Here is a 22,889-nt window from a genome sequence, read left to right on the forward strand (position 1 = left end):
GGTCCCAGGGAACATGGCTCTCCTTCCAGCGAGCATCTCTGAGTAAGGCTGGGGTGCCAGGGCCTGAGCCCTGCACATCCTGCCTGTACCCAGGGCTGACACAGGAGCAGAGGCTGCTTGCAGCCGTGGGGGCTAGAAATTCCCTCTCCCGCTTCGTGGCCGGCTGGCAGGGCCTCCCTGGCTGCAGGATGCGCTGGTTAATTACAGGGAGAATGAAATTAGCAGTTCAAATATTCCAGCCTCTGCAAGACTGCCCACGAGAAGAGAAATTCAGCATCAGTTTAATGAGGGTCCTGGATCAAAGTGGCCGGCGGCAGCAGTGGGTGGCGAACGAACACTGAGCATGGTGCATTAAGTGCTCCCCACGCTCCCCCTAGCCCGCCGGGATGTGCCGTGCCCTGACCACCCTCCACCGCCGTGGAGCCGCGGGGCAAGTGCTCCCCAGAGCCCAGATGCTGCATGCACGCCGCACTGGGGCTCTCGCCTCAGCCTCCAATGGCAGCAGGAGCAGTCACGCCTCTCCCAGCTGGGCCACCGGCCTTGGAGAGGGCATTGCCCAGCCTTCTCTGGGAAGCACTGGGCACCCTGGGTCGCAGCAAGCGGCTGTTGCAGACACAGAGGTCGGTCCGGCGAGGGGGAGCAGAGGACGGGAAGGCCTGGCCGATGCCCTACACCACAGTACTCCCAAAGCAGGAGCTGACACGATGTTAAACCCCATCCCTTGTGCCAGGGACCCACCTGGTGCTTGCGGGGCTGCAGCAGTGCCGAGGGGGGCAGTGGTCCTGAGGAGTCCCAGCTGCTCAGCCATGGGAGACGCTGCAGCGGCCAGCGCCGGCCCCGCTTGGCAGCAGTCACCCAAATCTCAGCCACAGCCTCTCCTGTGGCAGGTCGTCCCTTCCCAGCAGGGCACTGGGGAGCCCTGTGGGACCGGGCCGAGCTGTCAAGGCAAGGGCAGGAGAGGTCTGAGTTCCTGGGACGGTGAATCTGGGGCGTTCCTCCCCCGCAAATTCTGCTTCTTGCCCAGCAGCAACAGGGTGGATGGAGGCTGCCTCCAGCATGGGCACACAGGTCTCTGGTCCCCCCCAGACCTTCCTGGCAGCCACAGCTGCTGGAGCAGCCTGGGCTGAGGGGCCTCGGACCCCGGGGTGAAAGCAGGGGCTGTGGCAGCAGTATGGAAATCATGAATGCTCTGGGAAAGCTGCCAGACCGTGTTTATGGAGCCCAGCAGGACCAGTGTGTGGGAAGGGGAACAAGCGGTGGGAGTGAGGCGCAGGCAAAGGATCGCTCCCCTCCTCCTGCACTGTATACGGGGCCACGCTTCAGCACCCAGCGTCCCTCCTCGCCTCTGTCACAGCCTGGCAGAGCGTGCCCAGCAGCTCCTTTTGCTCTTACTTCCTCTGGCACTGCATCACACAGCCTGGGAACGAAGGCTAAAAGCAAGATGATACCAGGTGCAACCCTGTATGCGTCTCCTGCCTGAGTCACACGTGAATCATACTCCAACGCCAAGAGCCTGCTGTGCCTGCCCAGCACAGCCCCAGCGGTGCCGCTTTCGGCAGCAGAGCCATGGGCATGTCTGGTGAAGCGGCACTGCCTGGCTACGAGGCCATTTGTGCCCGGGGGCTGCACCCGCCATTGGCTCAGGCAGTAAAGCCACCCCAGGACAGCGGAGCCGCTGTTGGGAAATGTCACCACGGGGCTACATCACCAGGGCTGCACTGGCCAAGCAAGCAGGGGAGGGCAAGCTGAGCTGGGAGCCTGAGGGAAGACCTCGCGCCTCCCCTGCCCTTTGGGGTATGAGAAGGGGTCATGGGGCAGGGCGCAGCAATGCCTCGGTACATCAGTGGGAGCAATCTCAGCACCTGGGATGCTCACAGACCAGGGCAGCCTCATCCACTGGAGAGCATGGGCAGGACCAGTGAGGATAAAGGTCCTGTCCTGCCCTCTGGCTTTGTTGCCTCAGTTTAGTTAGGTCTTTGTTAACGATAACAAAGAATAGGATGGCAAACCTGCAGGCTTATCCCAAGAAGGCTCAAGCAAAGGGCCGAGCTGCCACTGTGGATGCCCACACCTCCCTGGGCACGGCACGCAGCGCAGCACGGCACAGCACGGCGCTTCCTCACTGCTGAACAGCCCCGCCACTCGGTCCGGGCTCCCAGGACACGGTCGGACCTAGCTCCTCGCCCACCCACGCAACCCAGAGCAGCTCATCAGGCCCACTCCTCGCTGCCCAGCCAAGCACGCTGGGTCTGCCACCACATTCACACCAGAATGCCCGGGAACCCATGCTGGCCACAGCTCTGTTTCCCCCTCCTTCATGATTAGATCATTGCACCCGGTGCAGCTGCTCTGCACAAAGCTTTGGCTGAGCAGATCTCTGACCTGCCTACCCCTCCCACGGGAGGTGGTTGTCCCAGCACGTTCCTCCCATATGTTCTTGGAATGTAAAACTGTGACGGTTCACCGGGTCCAGTCACTTGTTTTTCTGGCGAATACCACCCAAACCCCTCATCTGCTTCCAAAGTTGGCTTCCTGCATCACCAACACCCTGCCTGCTCCTCCCAACACACTCTCTGCTCCACACCTGCACGGCTCCCCCTCCCTTGTTTGGCCTTTCTCATGCATGCTGCTGCATTAAATACCTGCGCATCCAGCCCCAGACAGCTGGGTGCCAGGCTGCAGTGCCAGCTGAGGAGCAGCGTTGGTGACACGGTCCCAGACCCCTAAAGCAGCGACGTCTTTTGCATCTCCTGCATCGCCCAAAGGCAGCTGCGGGAAGCGGCGCAGCCCCAATACCCGGCGCAGCACGAGGCAGCAGTGGTGGTACTCACCCGCAGGGTGTTCTCCCGGTCCAGGACGATCACCCTCCGATTGACGGTGTGCAGCAGCCGCTCCAGGATCAGCTGGATGTGCTTCTTCACCTTCACCTGCAAGGCAAAGAGGTGTCACGGCCATGCCTGAGCACCTGGTGCCGCCTGCTGTGGTGCCAAGAGAGAGGGCACAGGTGACAGCACCATCACTGCAGCCAACAGGAATCACCCCCACGGCACAGAGCTGGCATATGTTTGCCAGTCCTCACCGGTACCTGGTGCTGGCAGGCTGGGCTGGGGACATGCCACCTGCCCGCACACAAGCGATCAGCCCCATGGCATGACCACAGTTACTGTGGCTCAGCAAATAAAGCAGGCAAGGAGGTTGCAAAGTGTCTGCAGTTATTTTTGGCAGAGGACTGGGAGCTGGGACTGGGGGCACAAGTTTCCTCAGCACTCACGGCACCTTGGGAGATGGGAAATCACAAACTGACTCTAAAGATTTGTGATTTATACAAAATACTGAAATAAAAGACTTGTCCACGCCGGCACAGCAAGTACGGCTCGTTTAATCACCGCATGGGGGGCTGGCAGCATCAGGGCGACCAGCTGGAGCTGGAGCTGGAACAAGGAGATGCACTCCGGTGTAAAAATGGGGCTCGGGGTCTTTGTACAGCTCGGCCTCGTACGCCTCCCTGGCAAAGCCGTCCACCCAGCTGGGGACAGCTTCATCTGCACTAGACAGACAAAGGTGGGTTTTAGCTCACACAGGGTTGAAACGAGAGCAGTATCCTCACCGATGAGCACCCTGAGCATCCTCTCCTTAAGGGCTATTTTAGGTGAAAAAATTAAGGTCAAACCAAGACATTTCAACCACAATTTCCAAGCTTTGCCTTCCACTTCCTGGGCTTCCCAGTGCCATGGGAATTAAGCAAGCCACTCTCCACAGCCACCTTGCCCACCCAGGACATGGTGGCATGTGTCTAATTCAGCTTCCACAACGCCGATCCCCAGAAAGGGACCCCAAAGCACAGACCGGCCTAAAAAGGACAGAAATGGAGGAAGTATCATGTGAGGCAAGAGCACAGATCCCTGTGCTTTCCCAAAACGTTGCAGGAACAGCCACCACCACCAGCTGCCATTCAACTTTCAGCCGCTTGGCCCCACTGTGGGCGGACTGGGGCTTGCGGGGAGAGGTGGTGATGGGCTCACCGGTGGCCTGTTGGGACATGGCCCAATGCTAGCTGCAGAAAGGCAGGTGGATGGAGGCAACACAGGGAAAGGGGGATGGCTATTGAGGTATGGACACACCTGGTCCCCCATGGCCATCAGCCTGGCACCACAGCGACATGACCCAACATCCCACATAGCGCTGGGGTGGGATGTTGCAGGAAACAGAGGAGGAGAAGGGTGACCCAGGTAGGGAGCTGACAGCACAGCTGCGAGGGCTGTGCTCATGCCTGTGTCTTCCACTTGCTCAGCCCAAACACCCGCGATGCCAGGGCAGGAGCCTACAAGGAGACCTACAACCGCAGGTCATGCTGCCGGGGCCATCGGCAGTCACTGGTTGTGCTCTTTCTTTTGTATGCTGCTTCTAGTTTTGTAAGCCCACGCCTTATCCTTCCAGCACTTGGGGAGCAGCAAGTCCAGTGGGCATCAGTGGGGCTGCCACCATGCTGGCGGGGCTGTGACCCAGTGTGGACTAGCTCTGGAGCTATCGGGCCACCCTGCTGCCCCTTGAGAGCCACAAGACCTCACTTGCTTCCCACCTGAGCAAGAAGCTGGAACAGCCCAAGCCCACCCGCCAGTGCACGACGAAGCACCGAGGCCACAGGGGGCCAGGGCGAAGGTCTGGGCATAGACACCCCCCACCCCAGGGTGGGACATGAGGCACTGGGGACTCACAGCAAGTCTAAAGCCACACACGCCCCCAGCCTCCCAGCCCTGCAGGGCACCTCCCAGGCCTGACCCCATCACTGCAGCATCCCCACCAGCAGCCCAGCTCCACGTGTTGATCCCAGGTGACCATACAGGGTTTGTCACCATAGTGAGACGCAGATGAGCCCTTCCCGAATGCACAGGGGTGCCTGGCTCCTTCCCGCCATCCACCAAGTGCCAAGGCCACCAGAGAGGCACTCACCAGCTCTGCATCCCCACGGTCCTTGTGCCGTCCCTCGCCTGTGCCGTGCTGCGCTCGCAGCTCCTCCGCTCTCTGCAACAAACAGCGCACCGTAAAGTCGGGCAGATGCCCAGCAAGGACAGCCCTGTCCCACCAGAGGCCATCCTGGGACCAGTCATGTTTGGGCAGTCAGGCACCCACAGCAGGACCATGCCCAGCTGGACGCTCAGCCCCAAGTGCAGCTGGACCAGTGTATTACTGTGACCTCTTGCTTTGGTACCCCACTCCCGCGGGCAGTGTGGGGGGAAAGGGATACATGGGGCTCCCCCGCAACCCTGGGCATGGTCAGCTCTCTGCTGCACGCTGCTGGGCTGGACCTCCATGGCGCGGGGCTCTGGCTCACATTTAGGGCCAGGACTGCTAATTTTGGAGTGCAATGCTGCCCAGGGGCCAGCAAGCAATTGCTGACTAACTGCCTTCTCCCGGGCCTGCAGAGCAGGGACAGCAAGAGGTATGGCCGGTGATGCACCCCATTGCCCTCAGGTCAGTGATGACCCTTGGCTTTCACCTATGGGCACTGTCAGGAATTCGCCAGAGACCAGCTTAGGTGGGAATCCAAAGGTTTTTACCACCATTTTGGGCAGGTTCCCACTGGGATGGTGGGCACCAACAGCCCCCTTTGACTTTGGATGGACCAAAACTAGTCCAAATCATCTCGTGGCCAGTAATTTGTGCTTAGCCCTACTCAAATGGCTTTAGTCGGGTCATTTCCAAGGCGGTTACTGGAGAGGGAAAAGGAGGCAGCAGAGAAGACAGGATTTACCTTCCGGGCCTTGTACAGCACCTCCAGGATGTTGCTGAGCAGCTCAATGCAGGCATCTTCCTCCTCCCCCTTCTCGATCAACTCCTGCAGGATGGGCACTGCCGTCTGCAGCAGCAGCTCCCGGCACTCTGTTGGGGCGGACAGGGAGGCGTGGGGCTGGCGGGCACCGGCATCACCCCAGCACAGGAGAGGACCAGGAAGGGAAGGGACCAAGGGGATGGACAGGACCAGCATGACTCCTGCTCTGGGCTGCCACCCACACGCACGGAGCTGTCAGCTTCCTCCTCGGATGGAGCAGGGGTTTTGGAAAAACATTAAATCCTGGTGGAAAGGCTCCAACACAGAGAATTCGTTGCACCCTGTTACACAGCTACTTATCCTCTCTGCTAAAATAAACTAAACAGAAAGAGAAAAGTTTCATCTGAACCTCTCTCGCTTCAGCTTACGCCAACGGACTTTTTTCTGCTTCTCTGCTCTGTTAAAGGTGCTTACGATTTAACTAAATAGATGGACACTTTTTAAACTGGACACCATCTAGATAAACTAGAATCTCTGGCGCTGAATATATGAAAAACCTGTGCTCTTCCTACTACGTATTACTCTGTTCCTCTGCGCAATGCTGCACTGACAGTGCCACGTTGCTGCTTATCACTACGGCAGCACCATTAAAGTGGGGACAAGTGGAAGGAAAGTGGGGGAAAACACTTCTCTGTTTTCTTGCTGGCACGACCACCTGCCATTGTGGAGTGCGGAGGAGCAGTGTTGTACCTTCTCCCGGGGGTGTGGGGAGGGGTGCGGGGAAGGACCCAGGGGGGATGTGGGGAAGGATGTGGGGAAGGATGCGGAGAAGGATGCAGGGAGCGCTCATGGGATCGTGGTGGCTCAGAGTAGAGCTGGGGCAGGCGGCAGGAGGTGACCTGCCACCCGCACTCGATGGCTGAGTTAGACACATTCACGTTGCCTGCTCTCAAAGTCTCCACAGGCAGAGACACAAAACGGCTCCTGCTGCCCACAGATGAGCTGCTCCCCTGCTCCCCTGCGCCTCCCTGCTGTGGCTGAAGCCCAGCTCCCCACTGGTCCTTCTCTTTAAAGACGCTTTCTGGATACCTGGAAGCTCATTGCATCTCCCCTGTGCCCTTTCCTGCCCCGAACCCCTCAGTCGTTTCTTCCTCACCCTGTCTTCTCTGCTTCTCTCACTGCTTTCTTCTGGACTTTCTCCAGTTTAGCCACAAGTTTCTTGTGCCACCCGAAACCACACCTGGAATTATGCCCAGCCGAGGCCTTGCTGATGCTGAGCAGGGTGCAGGGCACTCTCATGTCCAAGGGATGCTCTCTCCATGAAGGCTGCATCACCGAGCCCCTCTCTCCCTGCTCCCCCAGCCCCAAACCCCTCCTGCAGCACTGCCGCCACCCTGGGCTCCGTCTTCTGCTTGCTCAGTGATTGCTTTCACATGAGTTTTTTTTAACTTAAATATGGTCTATATCTTTCAAAACCTTTTCTCCAACTTGAGGTGATTTTAAATCCTGAGTCTGTCCTTCAGCGTGCCTCCAGTCGCTTCTGCCGTGCAGGGCAAAATTGGCTCTTTTTTCCATCATCTAGATTACGCCCAATAATACCAAAGAGCATCAGAGTCAGGGCAGAGCTGGGGAATCCTACTCAGTACGTCCCTCCAGTCTGACACCCCCTCCCCGAACACCACTCCAAAACCACCCTCACACTGACTGCGCATTGCTTCAGCTAAACCCTATTTCCCTCTGCAGCCTGGCAGCGTTGCAGGCAGCAGGAGATGGTCACTCCAACAGCACCGGCTGCGCCCTGGTGAGGGACTGGGCAACGCATGGTTCCATGACAAGCTAGAGGGAATTGCCTCCCCCTGCAGAGCCGCTCCGGGCATGGGCGCTGCCTCAGAAGCAGAGGAGGGGTCCCTACGGCAGGGACTTGTCCCCATCCGATGCCCTGGCCCTCCCGGAGAGCTCAGTATGGGCAGTGCCTCCAGGACCCCCCGTTGCCCCTTCTCACCATAGGACAGGAAGATCTTGCTGTTGACGATGTCGGTCAGGGACTGCAGCTTCTGCCTCAGCAGGCGCTGGGGCGGCAGGTTCCCAATGAAGTCCCGCAGCAAGGCCCTGCCGTCCAGGCGAGAGGATTTAATGAGTGTTAAATAGGGGGCTTGCAAGAACCCCGCTTGTTTTGCAGTCCCGAGCACCTGCAGCCCCTTTTTCCTTCTGCAGAAGACAATTGCAGCAGCGGGGGGTCGGGTACCGGTTGCCCCCACGTTTCGGTCAGGACGGGGCTCCTGGGCAGGGGGCAGCCGCTGGGTGTGGGCAGAGCTGTGCGGGGAGGTGCAGGGCAGGGTGGTCCCTCTGCACAAAGCCACAAGGTGGCCCGTGTCCACCACAGATGGCCACACGGAGACACCCAGTGTAAAAACCCTGCCTGAATGCCCAAAACGGACCTGGCTGGGACCGAGGGTTTCCAGGCCCAGTCCCTGCCTGAAGCACAGGCTACTGTTAAAATTGAGCAAACCCCTCTCCTGGTTTTGAACTGAGAAGGGGATAAGGAGGCAATTCCCAGGCATCAGGAAACCCAGACCCCTCTGCCTGCCCTTGCCCTCGGCTCAACAGCGTCAGCCTGCATCCCTGCTGGCAGCTCCGGGATGGGGGGGTTGCCGTGGGATGACAGCTGGGGCAGCGGTGGCTGGGGCAGGCGCCAAGCTTGCCACAGAGCAGGGCTGGGGATGACGGGGGTGACAGGGACCCTACCCCAGCGCAGAGGAGTTGAAGATCCCAAACACATCCTCGAGGATGGAAGGCAGGTACTTCAGGGCTGCCCCCTGCAAAGAGACGAGAGAGCTGTCTGCGGCCAGCCCTGCTTCCCTATGTGCCTGTGGGGCAGGACGGACAGATGGATGCCACCCGGGCATGGAGGTGACCCCTCCTGCTTACCCCAAGGTTGTGGGTGCTGAGCCAGCACCACCCTCGTTCAGCCCCCCCTCTTGTTAAAGCAGCGCTGTGCTCAGCCTGGCCCGCAGCCGCAGCCCATCACCCTCGCCGTCCCTGGGGAAGGGGCATCCAGCCGGGAGCAGCTTCCTCTTGCCAAGCCACCAGCATCCAGCAAAGCACTCAGAACCAGTACGGTCACATACCTCTACCATTGTCAATAACTATCTCCAGCTTTTACTTTGAAACCACATGAACTCCTACAAAATGTAGGCCCTGGCTTGCATTGCTTTTAAAACCTTCCAGCCCCGCAGCCGAGGCTGCTGGAGGAGCAGGGCTGCCCTGTACCCAGCCCAGCTCCACGCCATCGCTGGAAGGCTGCAAGGGTAGGGGACACATGGCTATTTGTTTTTTGGAACAGCAACCACACCGACCACATTTTTTTCTGCATTAAAATCTACTTCGTTATGTTTATGATGTGACTAAGTTGCATAAATGACTCGCCAAGCTCTGCTCGTCTCTAGCTTTGCCAGGATAGCTGGTCCTTCAGGCTTCCCTGGGCTTCAAACCGTGCCAGGAACCGTCCAGGCTCTGGGTGCAGACAGGTGCCAGAGGTGGTCTCCACACACTTCTGCACTTCAGCATCAGTATCAGGAGGTTTGATGCCTGCAGATCCACACTGGGCCGACCACTACACGATTCAGCTCCAGGAATTTTTACACAGTGGTTTTGACATGGAGCCTGTCATCTTCCTCTGAGTTACAGTAGGAATTTGAGAGATCAGCACCTATTGCAAATTCACCTAGTTTTGAAAAGTGCCTGGACTAGTTGGCCTTGGACACATCTCTCCGAGCACAGCGAACACAGAGATTATGGGCACAGGCCGGGCGAGTCCCTGGAGGGGTTTGCCCTGGGCGCACTTTTAATGGACCAAAACCCCTGCTTGGCTCTGACCCCTTGCTGGGTGACTGCCGCCCGTGTCAGGGCAGTAATGGGCAGGGCGGACCCTCGGCCCAAGCTTGGGCAGCTCTGTGAAGATCTCCAGATGCAATTAAAAACTCCATTCCAGAGGCCCTGGCAGCCCAGAGCCGGCTCTAGTGGTGACGGTCGCCCATCCTGCCGCCCAGCGCCACATTCCCCGTGAGCTCAGTGATCTCCAGCCCGGTTTGCCGGAGTGGGCTCCGCCGTTGCCTGCGGCACTAAGCGACGCTCCAGCAATGTCTTCTCCCTCTGGATTTGCAAAGACTGTGGTTGAATTCTCCACCACCCTCTTCTAGCTGACTGAAATAGCGTTAATTTCCATCAAACACACCAGACCCCGAGTCATTTCTGCGGCTCTCACAAACCCTTCTCCAATACTTGAGATACCTGTTGGAGCTGAGGGCAACAAGGCTGGGTGCATCGTCCACCAACAGCCTCCTCCACATCGTGTGCTCCTCCAGATATTTCCATTTAATGCCTCTTTGTGTAGAAACCCAGGGACTGACTTATTTCTTTGCAACGACGCCACGCTCAGAGTCGCCTTTGGCCACTCACTGCTGGCAGCTCCTGGCTCTGCCCCTAGCTGTGGCTCCGCAGCCCCCTCCCCGGCACCTCTCTGCCCGCAGAGCCCGGGCACAGAGCAGAGGCTTCCCTGTTATCCGGCACTGCCACTGTCACTTGTGCCCCCTGCACCGGCCACAGCCACGGCCACGTCTGGCAAATCAGCAAACACACAGGGTCGTCTGAGCTGGGAGTCGATTCCCCTGGGACCCAAAAGAAATGCCCATCCCAGCACGACAGTTCTCCATTCGTAACGCCTTTTTTTTTTTTTTTTTTTTTTTTAGAACTGAGAAGACATATATTAAGGAGATTAAAAGTAGTTATTTTAATAAACTTACACAACGCTAATTTTAAATCAGAACGCTGTATAAAGTCAGACACTTGTTAGTCTCGCCTATTATGTCAGCTATCTTAGTCAGTCACATTCGTAACTTCAAAAAAGTAACAGCTACATTTGATATTTTTTTTTATTAAACTCTACGCTCAGTAAAGCCGGATTGATTAACGTTAATTATACTGCCATCCTTTAACTCTGAATTGATTGCATCTTCTCCATGACTGAGCCGGGATCAATGGTCAGCCTCTTTGTTCTACAGTTAGCAAGGTCATCTGATTCACCTTTTAAAAAATGAGCTAATATAGAATTTTTCCCACTCCCCAGGATTTTTTCTAGTGTTACAAGACTTCTTAAATATCAGCATCTATGCCTCAGAAAGGATTCCTTCCAGAAACTGGTTCTGGCTTTTATTGCAGCTCCTGAGGTAACTGCCTGGCCTTGCAGAAACTGAAAACCTCTTTCTTTCACTGCTGAGGATGAGCCCCCTCTCACTGATTTTTCACGGCACAAGTGTGTCAGCCGGGCCATGACATACAAATTGCGTCCAATTTCTCTCCAGCTGCAGAAGAACAATGTTTGTTTGAACCAGGTGCCCTGTCCATGCTGTCACCGGTGATGCTCTGGTGGAGCTGGATGATGGACCGCTGGGTCCGGTGGTCGTGGGCAGGGATATGGCTGGCAGGGAGCCCAGTGCAGACAGGGATGGGCACAGAGCCCAGCGGTCACCGGCCTGGGGCAGGACCTGCCTCTGGTGTGTGTGGCAGCAACTGTCACCTTTGCGTGACGCTGGTGGCAGGGTGTCCTGCAGAAACCCACCCATGTGCCAGCAGCCACAGGGGAAGAGTCAGAGCAACCTCAGAGAAGCTCCAACTGTGGATGCACGTGAGGACCCCCCAGGAAAACACAGGCCCTGATCCAGGCCGTGAAATGCAAATGCAAACCCAAACCCAAATACTCCAAGGGGCCATAGATGGCTAGGGCCATCTCCTCTGCACTACCCCACTGAGCTGCCTGGACCTAAACTGAGGAAAGACGGAGGGCAGCAGGATGTCCTTGTCAAGACATGAACAAGGGGAAATGTGCACCCACCACGAGTAGTGACCTGCCATCACTGCATGCCTGCGCGGGCTGTCTCCAGGCACAAGACCCATTTTGGGTCCCCTGAAGCACACTGTGCTGGCAGCAGCGTGATGCTCTGCTCTACTTTGCTCAGCGCCTTGGCAGCTGGAACAACCCTAATTGTTTCCTTAAGTCTGTACCGCAGCCCCACCTCAAAACTCAACTTCTTTGGGTCCAGAGAAAACCAGGGCTCCAGGAGAGAAGCTCTTCTCAAGGGCCCTCTGGCTCTGGCAGGGAGCGGTTGCAGCAGAAGCCCTCATGTCCCAGCTGGAGATGTGCAAGGCAGCTGCACACAGGGAGCAGGTACCTTCGACCCCCTTCACAGCAGGGGCACCCTCCAGGTCACAACATTTATTGGGGATGCTGGAAGTGTTTGGCTGAAGAGCTGCTCCTGCTTTCTGGCTAGGACCACGCCGTGGGTTCTTCCCTGGCCCCCAGCCTGACACCAGTAAGCAGAGCCAAAAGAGACTCAGCCTCCTCTCCACGGCTCCAAGTAGACAAAATAGTACAAAACCTCCAAACCTGAAGTAGTCCAACAGGGGAACAGCTCTCTCCACAAGAGAGGTGGCCTTTGCAGGATTGTTGCAGCTAAGGAGCTATTATCAGCTCTGCCTTGGGCTGATCAGATAATTGCAGCTTTAACAAAAAGAGTAGGCAGAACCGGATGAAGCTGCAAAGCTTACGTCAGCCACTAACAGATCTTTCGGTATCACCTTCAGCTGCTAGATGGGAGGTGGTCGTTGCAGATGGAGATGCAGAGGGCCCACAAGTTCTGTAAAGCAGCCACAAAGTCCACTTAGAGAACATGGAAAAAAAGTTCTCTCCTTGGAGTACCTGCTCAAGATGTTCAGGAGGGGCTGGATATAGCAAGACCCAGTGGCTGAGGTCCAGCAGGAACCAGTGCAGGATGCAGCACAAGAACTGTGGCCAGGGTGACCATGGGTCAGGACACCAGGGAAAGCATGGGACCCTCTGGATGGGGAGCAATGGCAAGGCCAGGCAGAGGCACCAGGAGCCAGGCAGCACAAGGTCAGGCACTTGGTCTGTGGCTCAGAGGGGAAGAGTATGGAGCCTTGCTGGCTCACAAGCCCACAGTGGTGCTTCCCACGGTCAGGGCCTCTTGAGTCAGAAATGTCTTTATATTTAAATAATCTTGGGTAGATTTTTCTTCCACAGATGAGTACAGCTGTTTGCAAATTTGCGCAAACTTTCAGCACCCACACACTGCTCCAAGGAGCAGATACAGACCATCACAAGGGGCTCGACAGCTTCACCACACAGTAGATAAACGAGCACTGCCTTTGCCCGTTTCATGAGACGCTCCCTCCTTCCTGAGTCAGGAGAGACCTTGAGCAACCATTTCCATCTCCTACTCAGATGCCTGGGGGGCTTCTAAGGGGGACATTTCCCCTAAAGAGAACGCACAGACATGCAAGAGAGCTTCAGTCTCTCCTGCTTTCTCTAACAAAGTAATAGCAACCAGAAAACCTATTTTCACAGGGAAAGCTCCTGCTTGGCAGCTGGGATCCCACTACAGAATTTCCAGGAGAAAGAGCGGTCAGACTCAACAAACCTGGTAGAAGCAGGCAAATTTCCAAGCCCCATTCCCAGCTTCCCCTAAGCTGCTCTGGGCAGAGGGTGGCTCCTGCCAAATCACCTCCCTGAACTAAGGGATCCTGCCCCAAAGTGACAGCAGTGCAACGATATGTGAGGAAATACCGTTTTCCAGTCTGCTTTTGAAAGATGTTCGGCTGTTGCACACACCCACAGTGCCTTGAGCGCACCGGAGGAACGGCAACAGTGCTGCAACTGGAAAATTGTCATGCTGAGATGGGCAGCTGCCGCTGGCCGTGTGACGGGGACTGACCCGGACTCCCCCAGCACCAAGACACCAGCCCAGCTGAGGTAACTCCAGCCTCGTCTCTCCCAACTAATGCCAAGGCTGAAGCCTCAGGGGGCACTGTCTGTGCCTCCTGGCTATTATTTGCCATTGCTATTGCCTGCTATTCCTGATCTTAGCCACAGGGCAGCTGCAGGGATGCCTTTTCTGGTGATGCGCGGGGCAGACCTTTCCCCTCTGCCCCGGACAGTGGCCGCTCTACTCTGAATGCGTTTGCAAGAATTATTTTCCACAGATCTGAACAAGGTGCTGAGAGATGCAGAAATGGCACAGGTGAATGTGCAGCAGTCGGGAACACGGCAGCGCGTGGGGTTACCATAGCACGGAGTCTCTAGAGCAACGGCGTTGAGATGGAAATCAGAATAATGATCCGTGTTTAGATGAGAGGGGGGATAAGGAAGGACAGCCTTCTTCCTCTCCATGAGGATAGCTGTCGTGTTGGTCTTCAAACTACTTTTTTAAAAAATTAGATTAATTTATAAGGGATTATCTAAGAATGCCATGAAATAATGCAACACAGGAGCTGCCAGCTGTCCTGGGGCCACCGCACCTCCCAGCCTGCAGATGAGGTCCCTGCCTGCAGATGAGGTCCCTGCCTGCACTCTGTGGTGCCTCTGCCCATCTGGGAGACCACAGGTGCAGCGTGTGGCCCCATCCTCACCCCCTGGCACAGCACCAAAGCGAGACCGACTCAGCCCCAGCACCAGCTCCTGCCTCCTCTCATTAATTGACTTCTCAGAGCACACGTGGCTCCATCACATCCTCCATTCAGCTCCCACCCCCTGTACCATCACATCAGCAGCTGGAGGACCTCGACACTGGCTGCCAGTAAAGGACACAGCTGTGCCCATGGGGACCCACAGTGCAAAGGGCATCGTTTATGCTCCCCCCAGACCCCCCTGGTCCCAGGGTGCAGGAGCGGAGCCAAGCCAGCTCCGGGATGGGGATGAGGCCCAGAGCCCTCCTGAGACCCTCTTCTCCAGGCATCAACACAGCCATGGCCGGGAGACCATTTGCCTGAGCTGCTGGCCCCAACCTACACCGTGGTCCCTGGCACGACCACAATGCAGGGCTTTGTGGTCTGCAGCCTCAGGAAGCTTTGCACCAGGGGCAAAAGTGGGGGTCCCCGGGGGGAGCGAGTCACCGCGGAGGGTGGCAGCTCGCTTTGACGCCCCGTGCGTGGGGACGTCTCCATACAGAACAGCCGGTGTCACCCCTGCACAGGCACAGCTGGTGTCACCCCCGCTGGGACATCGTCCATCCCACCACACACCAGAGCTGAGCCCCCCATGCAGCACTTGTCCCCAACGTACCTGGGAGAGCAGCGTGGGACCCTCCAGTGGGGACTTCATCAGCTGGTTCAGGCAGAGGAAGAACCGCTGCAGTGAGCGCTGGAACTCAGCCGTCTCCTTCCCCTCGTAGAGCCTGCAATGGCCAGAGTCACCGCACTGCCACCCCACAACACGCCTTCCCCCAGGGACTGCGGGTGTCACCTGCAACCCCAATTAATTACACTCCTCGGTGACCGTTTTCCATAGCTGGCTCTAGCAGCAAGCCCCAGCGTGGCCACTGACCCAACATTGCCACTGCCTGGCCCCAGGGCCGGCCAGAAGCAACGCTTCAGATGCGCAGAATTACCCATATTAAAGACTGCTATCTGCTCGCTTGCAGTATTTATATACGCCACTTATACATACTCACATATATACATTTTTTAAAAAAAATACTCTTCTACGTGATTTTGTACACTGAAGTCCTCTCAAAGGAGGTTAGTATCTTCCCACCTGAGCAGGAAACCTCCTGCGCCCTCCAGCCTGAACAAGACCTGTGTGAACCAGCCGCAGAACAAACCAAACACCTGCGAGATTTTAGCCACGAGACCCACAAAACTGCGAGAAAGTTTCAAAGCTGCTAAATAAATGCATAACCGTAAGAATAAAGGGACCGTAACAACTCATTGTGGAAAACAGGTTGTATTTGAGGTAATTTGCCCCATCCATCGACACAGCGAATGGAGCAGCGAGCCCTGCTGGGGAGAGGTTTGCAGGTACAGCTGGGGGAAAATGAGGGATAAAATGCTGATCTCCCCACGGCCACGGAGACAGACATGTCCTCCAGCCTGAGCTGGCCCCCCGCACACCGACCACCACCGCGGCAAGCGAAACATGTTCAGTTCTTAATTGTGTTTTGGTTTCTAATTGTGCGTACAGCAGCAGAACAAACGAGGTCTGTCATTTTTTGCTTAACAGCTATTTTTATTGAGTCTAGGCCTCGTAAAAACTTTGCTCCTTTGTTTCATATAATTACAGTTGGCTAGTTCTCCTTTCAAATTCATCTTTCCTGTCTGGTAAACGAGCCCAAGGGAACATACGAAACACGGCAGGTTTGGCAGCAGTAACAAGCCTGTTGATCTGCCCGAGGCATCTCAGATGTGCTCAGACAAATGCATCGGCTGAGCAGCGGCTGGTTTACAGTCCTTCAACGACTTCCGAGCCAAAGCAAAGCTTAGACTCACTCAAGAAAGGTCCCTTCCTCTCCTCCCCTATGTTAAGTTACAAAAGAGTGGGAGCCCCCAGCAGCTCCCCACTCCTCGCAGCCCCATCCCGCAGCGGTGGAGCCTTTGGCCCACCAGAGGCCGGGAAATTTAAAGAAGTCTGCATGTGTTAAAATGAGCAAAAGGAAATGAAGGTCTACGTACAGGTTCTACTCCCACAGCAACGATACCATGCAATGAGCATCAATTATTCGAGATTTGTTAGACTTTTCACCGTCCGTCTTTTTAATACATCTACCCACGACCGACTGGAACGGATTTTCCAGCTCACTTCCACCGTAAAACTCTTGCCTACAAAAGTCTGTATTTTTATCCTAAAGAGGGCATGCACGAGTACGATACGCTATTTTAACAATTGTAAGACATATTGTCAACACTGATTTCTGAACTTTTAAGCGTGTAATGGCTCAAACCAGCACCGTATAAAGCAGTCAGAGCACGCGACTCAATTAAGCCAAGATAACGGCTGATTTGCATCACTGCAGCAGACATGGGTCAGCCCGGTTTTTAATTTATCACTGACCTATTGGTTTGGAGGATTTCATCAGGAAAACTGTCAGGCAGAGCCTGGTCCTTGAGCCTGATGCCTCTTGGCTGTAAAGACACCAGGCATGCTCCCGCCTCGGCTCCTGCAGCTTCGGGCTCCAGCACACAACCGAGCTCAAGGCACGGCACAAAAATCCCACAAGCACCATCAGTGAAGTGGCAGGAAAAATTATCCGGCCACTGCCTCACTAAGCAAATCAGCACGGACTGCGATAAAAACCGTGCTGTATGTGATTTACTTGGGAAGGGTCAGTGCGGCTCTCAGGAAGGGACACCCTGCCCGCCAACCCCCGGAGCTCTTCCACAGGAGTCTCCAGCCAGGCAGCAGCTGGAGCCCAGCAGCCTTTGGGGACCCCAGCAGCCTCTGGGGACCCCAGCAAAGTCCCCACAGGAGGGACACCAGTGGGGACATGGCACAAGTGACTGGCTAGAGGGCAGGGAGGGTGAGGGGCTGGTCCTTGCAGGGGTGCCGGGCTGCCTCGGGGACAGGAGAGGGGACAAACAGGGTCACAGCAGAGCCCATGGGTGCTGCCTGCAGGAAGCAGGGGGCCTGAGCGAGGCTGGGCGAGGGGGCTGCGAGTTGCGAAGCAGGTGGCTGTAGAGGGATGCTAGAGAGAGCAAGTGACCCCAGGTCCCCCCGGTCCAGCAGGAGAGTGGCCCCCGCGTGGGACGAGCTCCGAGGTGACGACAAGCACTTTCAAGAAAACTTTGCCGCCCTCGGTGGTAGCCAAAAAAGCAGAAGCAGCCAGAGGAAGTGTCAAGGAGGAAGCAGCGAGCAGGAGACCACGTCACCCTGCTGTCAAAGCCCCAGCCCCCTCCCTGAGGCAGTGGAGCCATACAGGCGCCAGGGGGGGTCTGAGGGGAGTTGGGGTTACTACCGCTCAGGCAGGGGACAGGAGAGGTCCCCAACATCGGGAAGGGCGCAGGGAGCTTTGGGGGGCTCCGACGGACTCCATGTGCCCCAGCACGGTGTGGGAGGTGCCAAAGGGGAAGGTGGCTGGGGATGTGGCATGGCATTTCTCTGCAGAGCGAGGGCTGGGGGCACGTTCCCACATTTTGGGCACAGAGCTCCCACGGCCAGTGTCAGGATCTGGCCCCTTCACAGCCCACCGGCTCCCACGCCTCCTGCCCAAGGCAGATGAGGAATCAGGGAGCCTTTTCCCCACGCAGTGGCCACAGAGCTGCTGAAGGGGCTCGGGCAATGAACCTCCTGCCCCACACCAGCTGGGCCCCGCTTCGATCATCCTCAGAGCAACCTGGGACCTTTGTATGAGCTACTTGGATGAGCTACTGCTCATCTAATTCCAGCAGCAGCACACATAATCAAATAAATACAGCAATCTGCAATAACTTATTATAATTACAATCTAATTTCTTTAAATTATAGACTGTGTACAAATTGTAGCACTGTTTAAAGTATTTAGAAGATCTGAGGAGTCCGTGTTATCACACTGTTAAGATCACTAAGATAAAGGGAAGATGAATAAAAACACTAAATGTCTTCAGGGATGTCTTCATTCCAATGCAAACTAATTCACAGGGCTGTTTGCAAATGCTCCACATAATTAATTTTCTCTGCCAGAAATTCTATAAGCTGGGGTATTTGCTCTGTATTTTCATATATGATGAGAAGGTAGATACCTCGGTCAAATTCTGGAGCACCCCAAAGGTCTGGAGTGGCTGCCTGGCCACGAATGAGACCCTGGGAAGGACTGGCAGATGAGAGCGATGAGAAAGGACAGACAGGGCACGCCGGCAGACCCGGCAGCATGAGCTACACGGGGAACACCTGGCAGACAGCAAAGCGAGATGGCAAAGACAAAGTGGGGGCAAAACGAGGTCTGAGAGTCCCTGTGGATGCCGGGAACCCAACACAGCTCCTCACTGCAAGCGGGGCACAGAGCTTCCCAATGGGGACACCGACACGCGTTCTGGCACCTCTGCGCAGCGCTCAGGATTTTGGATGGAGGAAGCAGACCCTGGGCTCCTGCTCCGCTCCCTGGAAAATACCCGCCTGCCGAAACATGGCGCCACATCACAGCGCAACCCTGCTGTTTCCCCAGTGCAGGCTGGCGATGCTGTGTGCAGAGGGAACTCGCCACCCGCCTCTCCCTTGGGACACTTCAGCTTTTGGTGCCAGGTACTTGGAATGAAAGAGGAACGTAACTTGCTTTTTCTGGTAACTCTAATCGGTTGTGTTTTCGGTTTTCCACTTCAGCCCAGCAGCACAGCCGAGCTCACCCACGCCTGCCCAGGGGAGGCTTGTTTGTCCCTTTACACCAATTAGGACAGGAACCCTGTGCCCACAGGGAACAAACAAAATGAGGTCCTGGGAGGACTCTGACCATATCGCCAGCAGCAACGAGAAGCCACTGAGGCTCCCAGCCCCTTACCCTGCTTATCACAGGATCACAGAAGAGTTTGGGTCAGAAGGGTCCCTCAAAGATCGTCCAATCCAACTCCCTGCCATGGGCAGGGACATCTTCCACTAGATCAGGTTGCTCAAAGCCCCATCGAACCTGATCTTGGACACTTCCAGGGATGGGGCATCCACAACTCCTCTGGGCAACCAGTGTCTCACCACCCTCACAGTAAAGAATTTCTTCCTTATGTTCAATCTACATCGACTCTCCTTCAGTTTAAAACCGTTACCACTTGTTCTGTCACTAAAGGATGATGTGGCGGTGCGCTCTCCCCTTTTTCCCCCCCCGGCTCCTGCTCAAGCCATGGCCATCAGCAGCAGTTGTTATGAGTTGCTCTTGAACTGTGGGAGATGGCTGACAACATAACCAAAACACTGTCTGGAGTGGGAACCTAGGTATCTTGTTCCCATGAGAATATGACTATAGGTCAATTATCTTACTCCATAAATAGCGGACAGCCCAAGAGCCCTTTGAGCTCTCCTGCACGGCAGCGGGCTGCACGACAGGATCTCCCCTCGAGTGGGGACGCTCGCTTAAGTTTCTTCTCCTCGAGGCTGAGAGATTCCTTGCCGCAACAGATTCTCGGTGAGTGACTAATAGCATGCTAAACTTTGAAATCTTAGCTAAGTGATATAAGGATTGATTGCGCATATATAATCCTTTAGACATAAACCGTTGACCAAGTCTGGGACTAGGATTGGATCCAGCCGCACCTAGACTCCTCTCTGAGAAGGAGTTTAGAAAGCGAGGGGGTCCTTTCTGAACCTCGTGACTCAATGGGAGGGTCTCCCTGAGAGCTTGTCTGACCCTGGCCTCTATGCAGTAAATAATCAAGTGTACCCTGGCATCGAATCTCGTAAAACACTGTCGCATTCACTACTAACTTTGTTAAATCACTGTTTTATGTTAATAAACGTTTCACTACTCTCTTACAAGTGAAGTTATTCACTCTGCCCGCGACAGATGAGTAAAAAGTCTCTCTCTCTTTCTTACAACCCCCTTTAGAGCTTGTGCCAAGCGGGAGGATGAGCACCTGAGCCAAGACAAATACGGGAGGTTGGCCCAGGCCCCCCAGGCCCTGGGGCTGGCACTGTGCCACCTCGTTTTGCTGCAGCACGAGGGACCCCCCAAGACCAAATTCGCGCTTTGCATTGGAAGTTATTTGAAAGCCCAGTGAGCGTCTGAAGCATGAGAGCAGCCCAGGAGCTGCGTGTGCCACTGGAGCTGCACAGGTAGAGAGTGGGAAGAGCAAGGCTGGATGCTAGAAAACCTTTCCAGCCACAGTGCCGGCCACACAGGGGAGCAGGCTGCCCAGGGAAGTTTTGCCATCTCCATCGTGGGAGGTTTTTAAGAGCACGTTGGAAAAACCCACCCACCAGGGGCAGCTCGTGCAGAGCCAGCCCTGCCTTAGGCAGGAGGTCACTGCAGGTCCCTCTGGCCTTACGCACATGGCATTTGGGTTAGCTGTACTCAAAGGAGCTGGGCATTTCCCGATGCCAGGGCAGAGCCTGACCACACAGTGACGGAGCAAAGCCACCGGTGCCACAGGGAGGGAGCATGGGCTCCATGCCAGACTGGGGCTCGTGGGCAACCCCGCAGCTGTGGCACCAAAGCTGATCTCACCAGTACCCCGCACCCAGGCTCTCGATCAGCACACACGCAGGAGGAACCAGCGGCAATTAGCCTGATGGCCAGTAAACCACAGGCTTGCTTCATGCTAACATGGGTGCGTTGCCTCACCACCAAGGCACTTTGCAAATGCTGTGAATGCTGCTCGTCAACCAGAGAGCAGTTTGTGCAACACCACCCATGCTGCCACAGCGCCTCACACCACAGGAGCTCTCCTGCCCCGAAATGGATGGCACTGCCTGCCACCTGTGCCAGACCATGACTGCTCCAGCAGCAACCAGAGGACGGCGTGCAGCAGAAAACTGACGGAAACCTCAGGGAGAGGAAGCGTGGTGGTGGAAGAGAGCCTGGCTGGGGACCAGCCAGCACAGCAGCACGCCCGCAGCGTGCTGGGAGCCATGGGTGCCACCCCTGGGTGCCACAGCTGACCCAAGCGGCCAGCAACAGGCAGGTCAAGGTGCCAATGCCGCATCCCCAGAGCCAATGGTTGGCACCAATTGGTGTACTGCTCCCGTGGCAGAGGGCCCCCCCATGGGACCTTTCCTTTCCTCCCTCCCACAGACCCCATCCCCAGGGATCGACACTCCAGTGGCGCTGGTGCAGCCACCCAGCAGAACGCAGCACCTGGAGCAGTGGAAGAAATCGCTGGTACTCACTGGGCAAAGAGGTGTCGGGAGCGGACGATGAACTTGAAGACATACTCCAAGGCCTTGAAGGTGCGCGTGAGTGGCTCGCAGGGCTCCCCCCGGCTTGCTTGGTCCACGTACTGTGTCAGCACTGAGATCAGCTTCCTGCAGGACGGGGACGCGTGTGGCCAGGGCTCAGCAGGCTTCCCAGCCTCGGCCAAGCAGCCTTCAGGTCAGCCACTCACTGAGCCATGCCATGCTGCCCGCCAGGCACTCCCCAGGCTCCGGCCCCTTCCCTCCCCATGCCTGCCATCCCAGTCCCGTCTCTCCCTGTGCCACAGCCATCAGATACGCACTTGTAGGCGAGTGTGGCACTGAAGTGCTGGCGGATGTAGGCCTCCAGGACGGCGTTGAAATGCTGGAACTTCCTGTCGGCCACCAGCCCCACGATGAAAACCTGGGGGGAGTGGGCAGTGGGCACAGTTCAGTGCGGGCAGCGGGATGCCCGGGAACAGCCGAGTGCCCGCAGCCACAGCCAGAGCGGCATTGATCCCTCCTGGGGGCTGCTGGGGTCGTCAAAGCCCCCTGCACGCCCAGCTAGCCTGCCAGGATGGGCACACCTCTAAGGCAAAAAGCCCAAAATGAGCCCCAAGCCCAGCAGCTGCAGGACTCTTCATGGCCAGCTTGTGCAGAGTTCACACCATCACCGACCCCGGCTGTCCCACAAGAGCCACCCTGACCCCAGTGCTCCCCTGGTCGCATCACTGGGGTCATTTTTGTCTCAGTGTAGGAGAAACATCTTTGAATCTTGCTAGAATTGTCCCCTAGAGTGACAGTGTCTCTGCAGAGCCACAGCCCTACCCTGTGCCACGTTGGCTGGGCTTTACTGTTCCAAGGCACTGTGGTAGAGCCGGAGGTGCTGCATGGCTCTCAGCACAGCTTGTCTGGCCATATCAGTGAGCTCCATCTCAAACCCACCCTAGTCTGACCTGGGCCCATCTTGCACTGGTCAGTGGGGTCAGACTCCTGCTCAGTGTGTGCAGGGAAGCAAGTCCTGCTTACCAGGGCATCAAAGACAAGCGTGTCATAGACATCTGTGTCCGAATTCTCCATCATGATGGAGAACAAGGCATCCAACGTGTCCTGGAGGAACTGGGGGATACAAGAGGACTGTGAGGGCTCAAGTGTTAACTCCCAGCATCGTCCCAGACCCAACTTCTGAGCGTGGGATTGACCTGCCTGGGCACAGAGCTCCTGTGCCCATCCTCAGCCTTTCTCAGCCTGGGGCATCCAGCCCATTGCCAGAGCGACACCCCAGCTTGGCCTGTCCCCTGGCAGGCAGCCCGGCACTGCTTCTCTGGCCACCTGCTTGCCCCAGCAAGCCCCAGCAGGGCTCCCCGCGGTCAACAGGGCAATCACCACAGGCACAGGCAGCACCTCTCCCTGGGGAAGAGGCGCTGAGGCCATGCAGGATGCTCCCAGTGTGTCCACTCCAGACCCAGCCCAGGGTGGCTCCTCATG

The 22,889-nt window shown here is 56.5% G+C and overlaps 1 protein-coding gene across 2 annotated transcripts in view; it reads right to left on the reverse strand.

The window, feature by feature from the left end:
- Positions 1 to 22,889, reverse strand: part of LOC141743266 (dedicator of cytokinesis protein 2-like) — a 77,676-nt gene that overhangs the window by 37,630 nt on the left and 17,157 nt on the right. For both annotated transcript variants that reach the window (XM_074587016.1, XM_074587015.1), the window contains exons 20-28: positions 22,431 to 22,520; positions 21,725 to 21,825; positions 21,399 to 21,533; positions 14,904 to 15,015; positions 8,516 to 8,586; positions 7,773 to 7,879; positions 5,753 to 5,880; positions 4,951 to 5,022; positions 2,832 to 2,927 (exon numbers count right to left, since the gene is read on the reverse strand). In XM_074587016.1, the coding sequence (XP_074443117.1) occupies positions 2,832 to 2,927; positions 4,951 to 5,022; positions 5,753 to 5,880; positions 7,773 to 7,879; positions 8,516 to 8,586; positions 14,904 to 15,015; positions 21,399 to 21,533; positions 21,725 to 21,825; positions 22,431 to 22,520 (912 nt within the window). The remainder of the gene's footprint in view (positions 1 to 2,831; positions 2,928 to 4,950; positions 5,023 to 5,752; positions 5,881 to 7,772; positions 7,880 to 8,515; positions 8,587 to 14,903; positions 15,016 to 21,398; positions 21,534 to 21,724; positions 21,826 to 22,430; positions 22,521 to 22,889) is intronic.

Source organism: Larus michahellis, chromosome 5 (genome assembly GCF_964199755.1).
Source record: "Larus michahellis chromosome 5, bLarMic1.1, whole genome shotgun sequence".
NCBI classification, from domain to species: Eukaryota; Metazoa; Chordata; class Aves; order Charadriiformes; family Laridae; genus Larus; species Larus michahellis.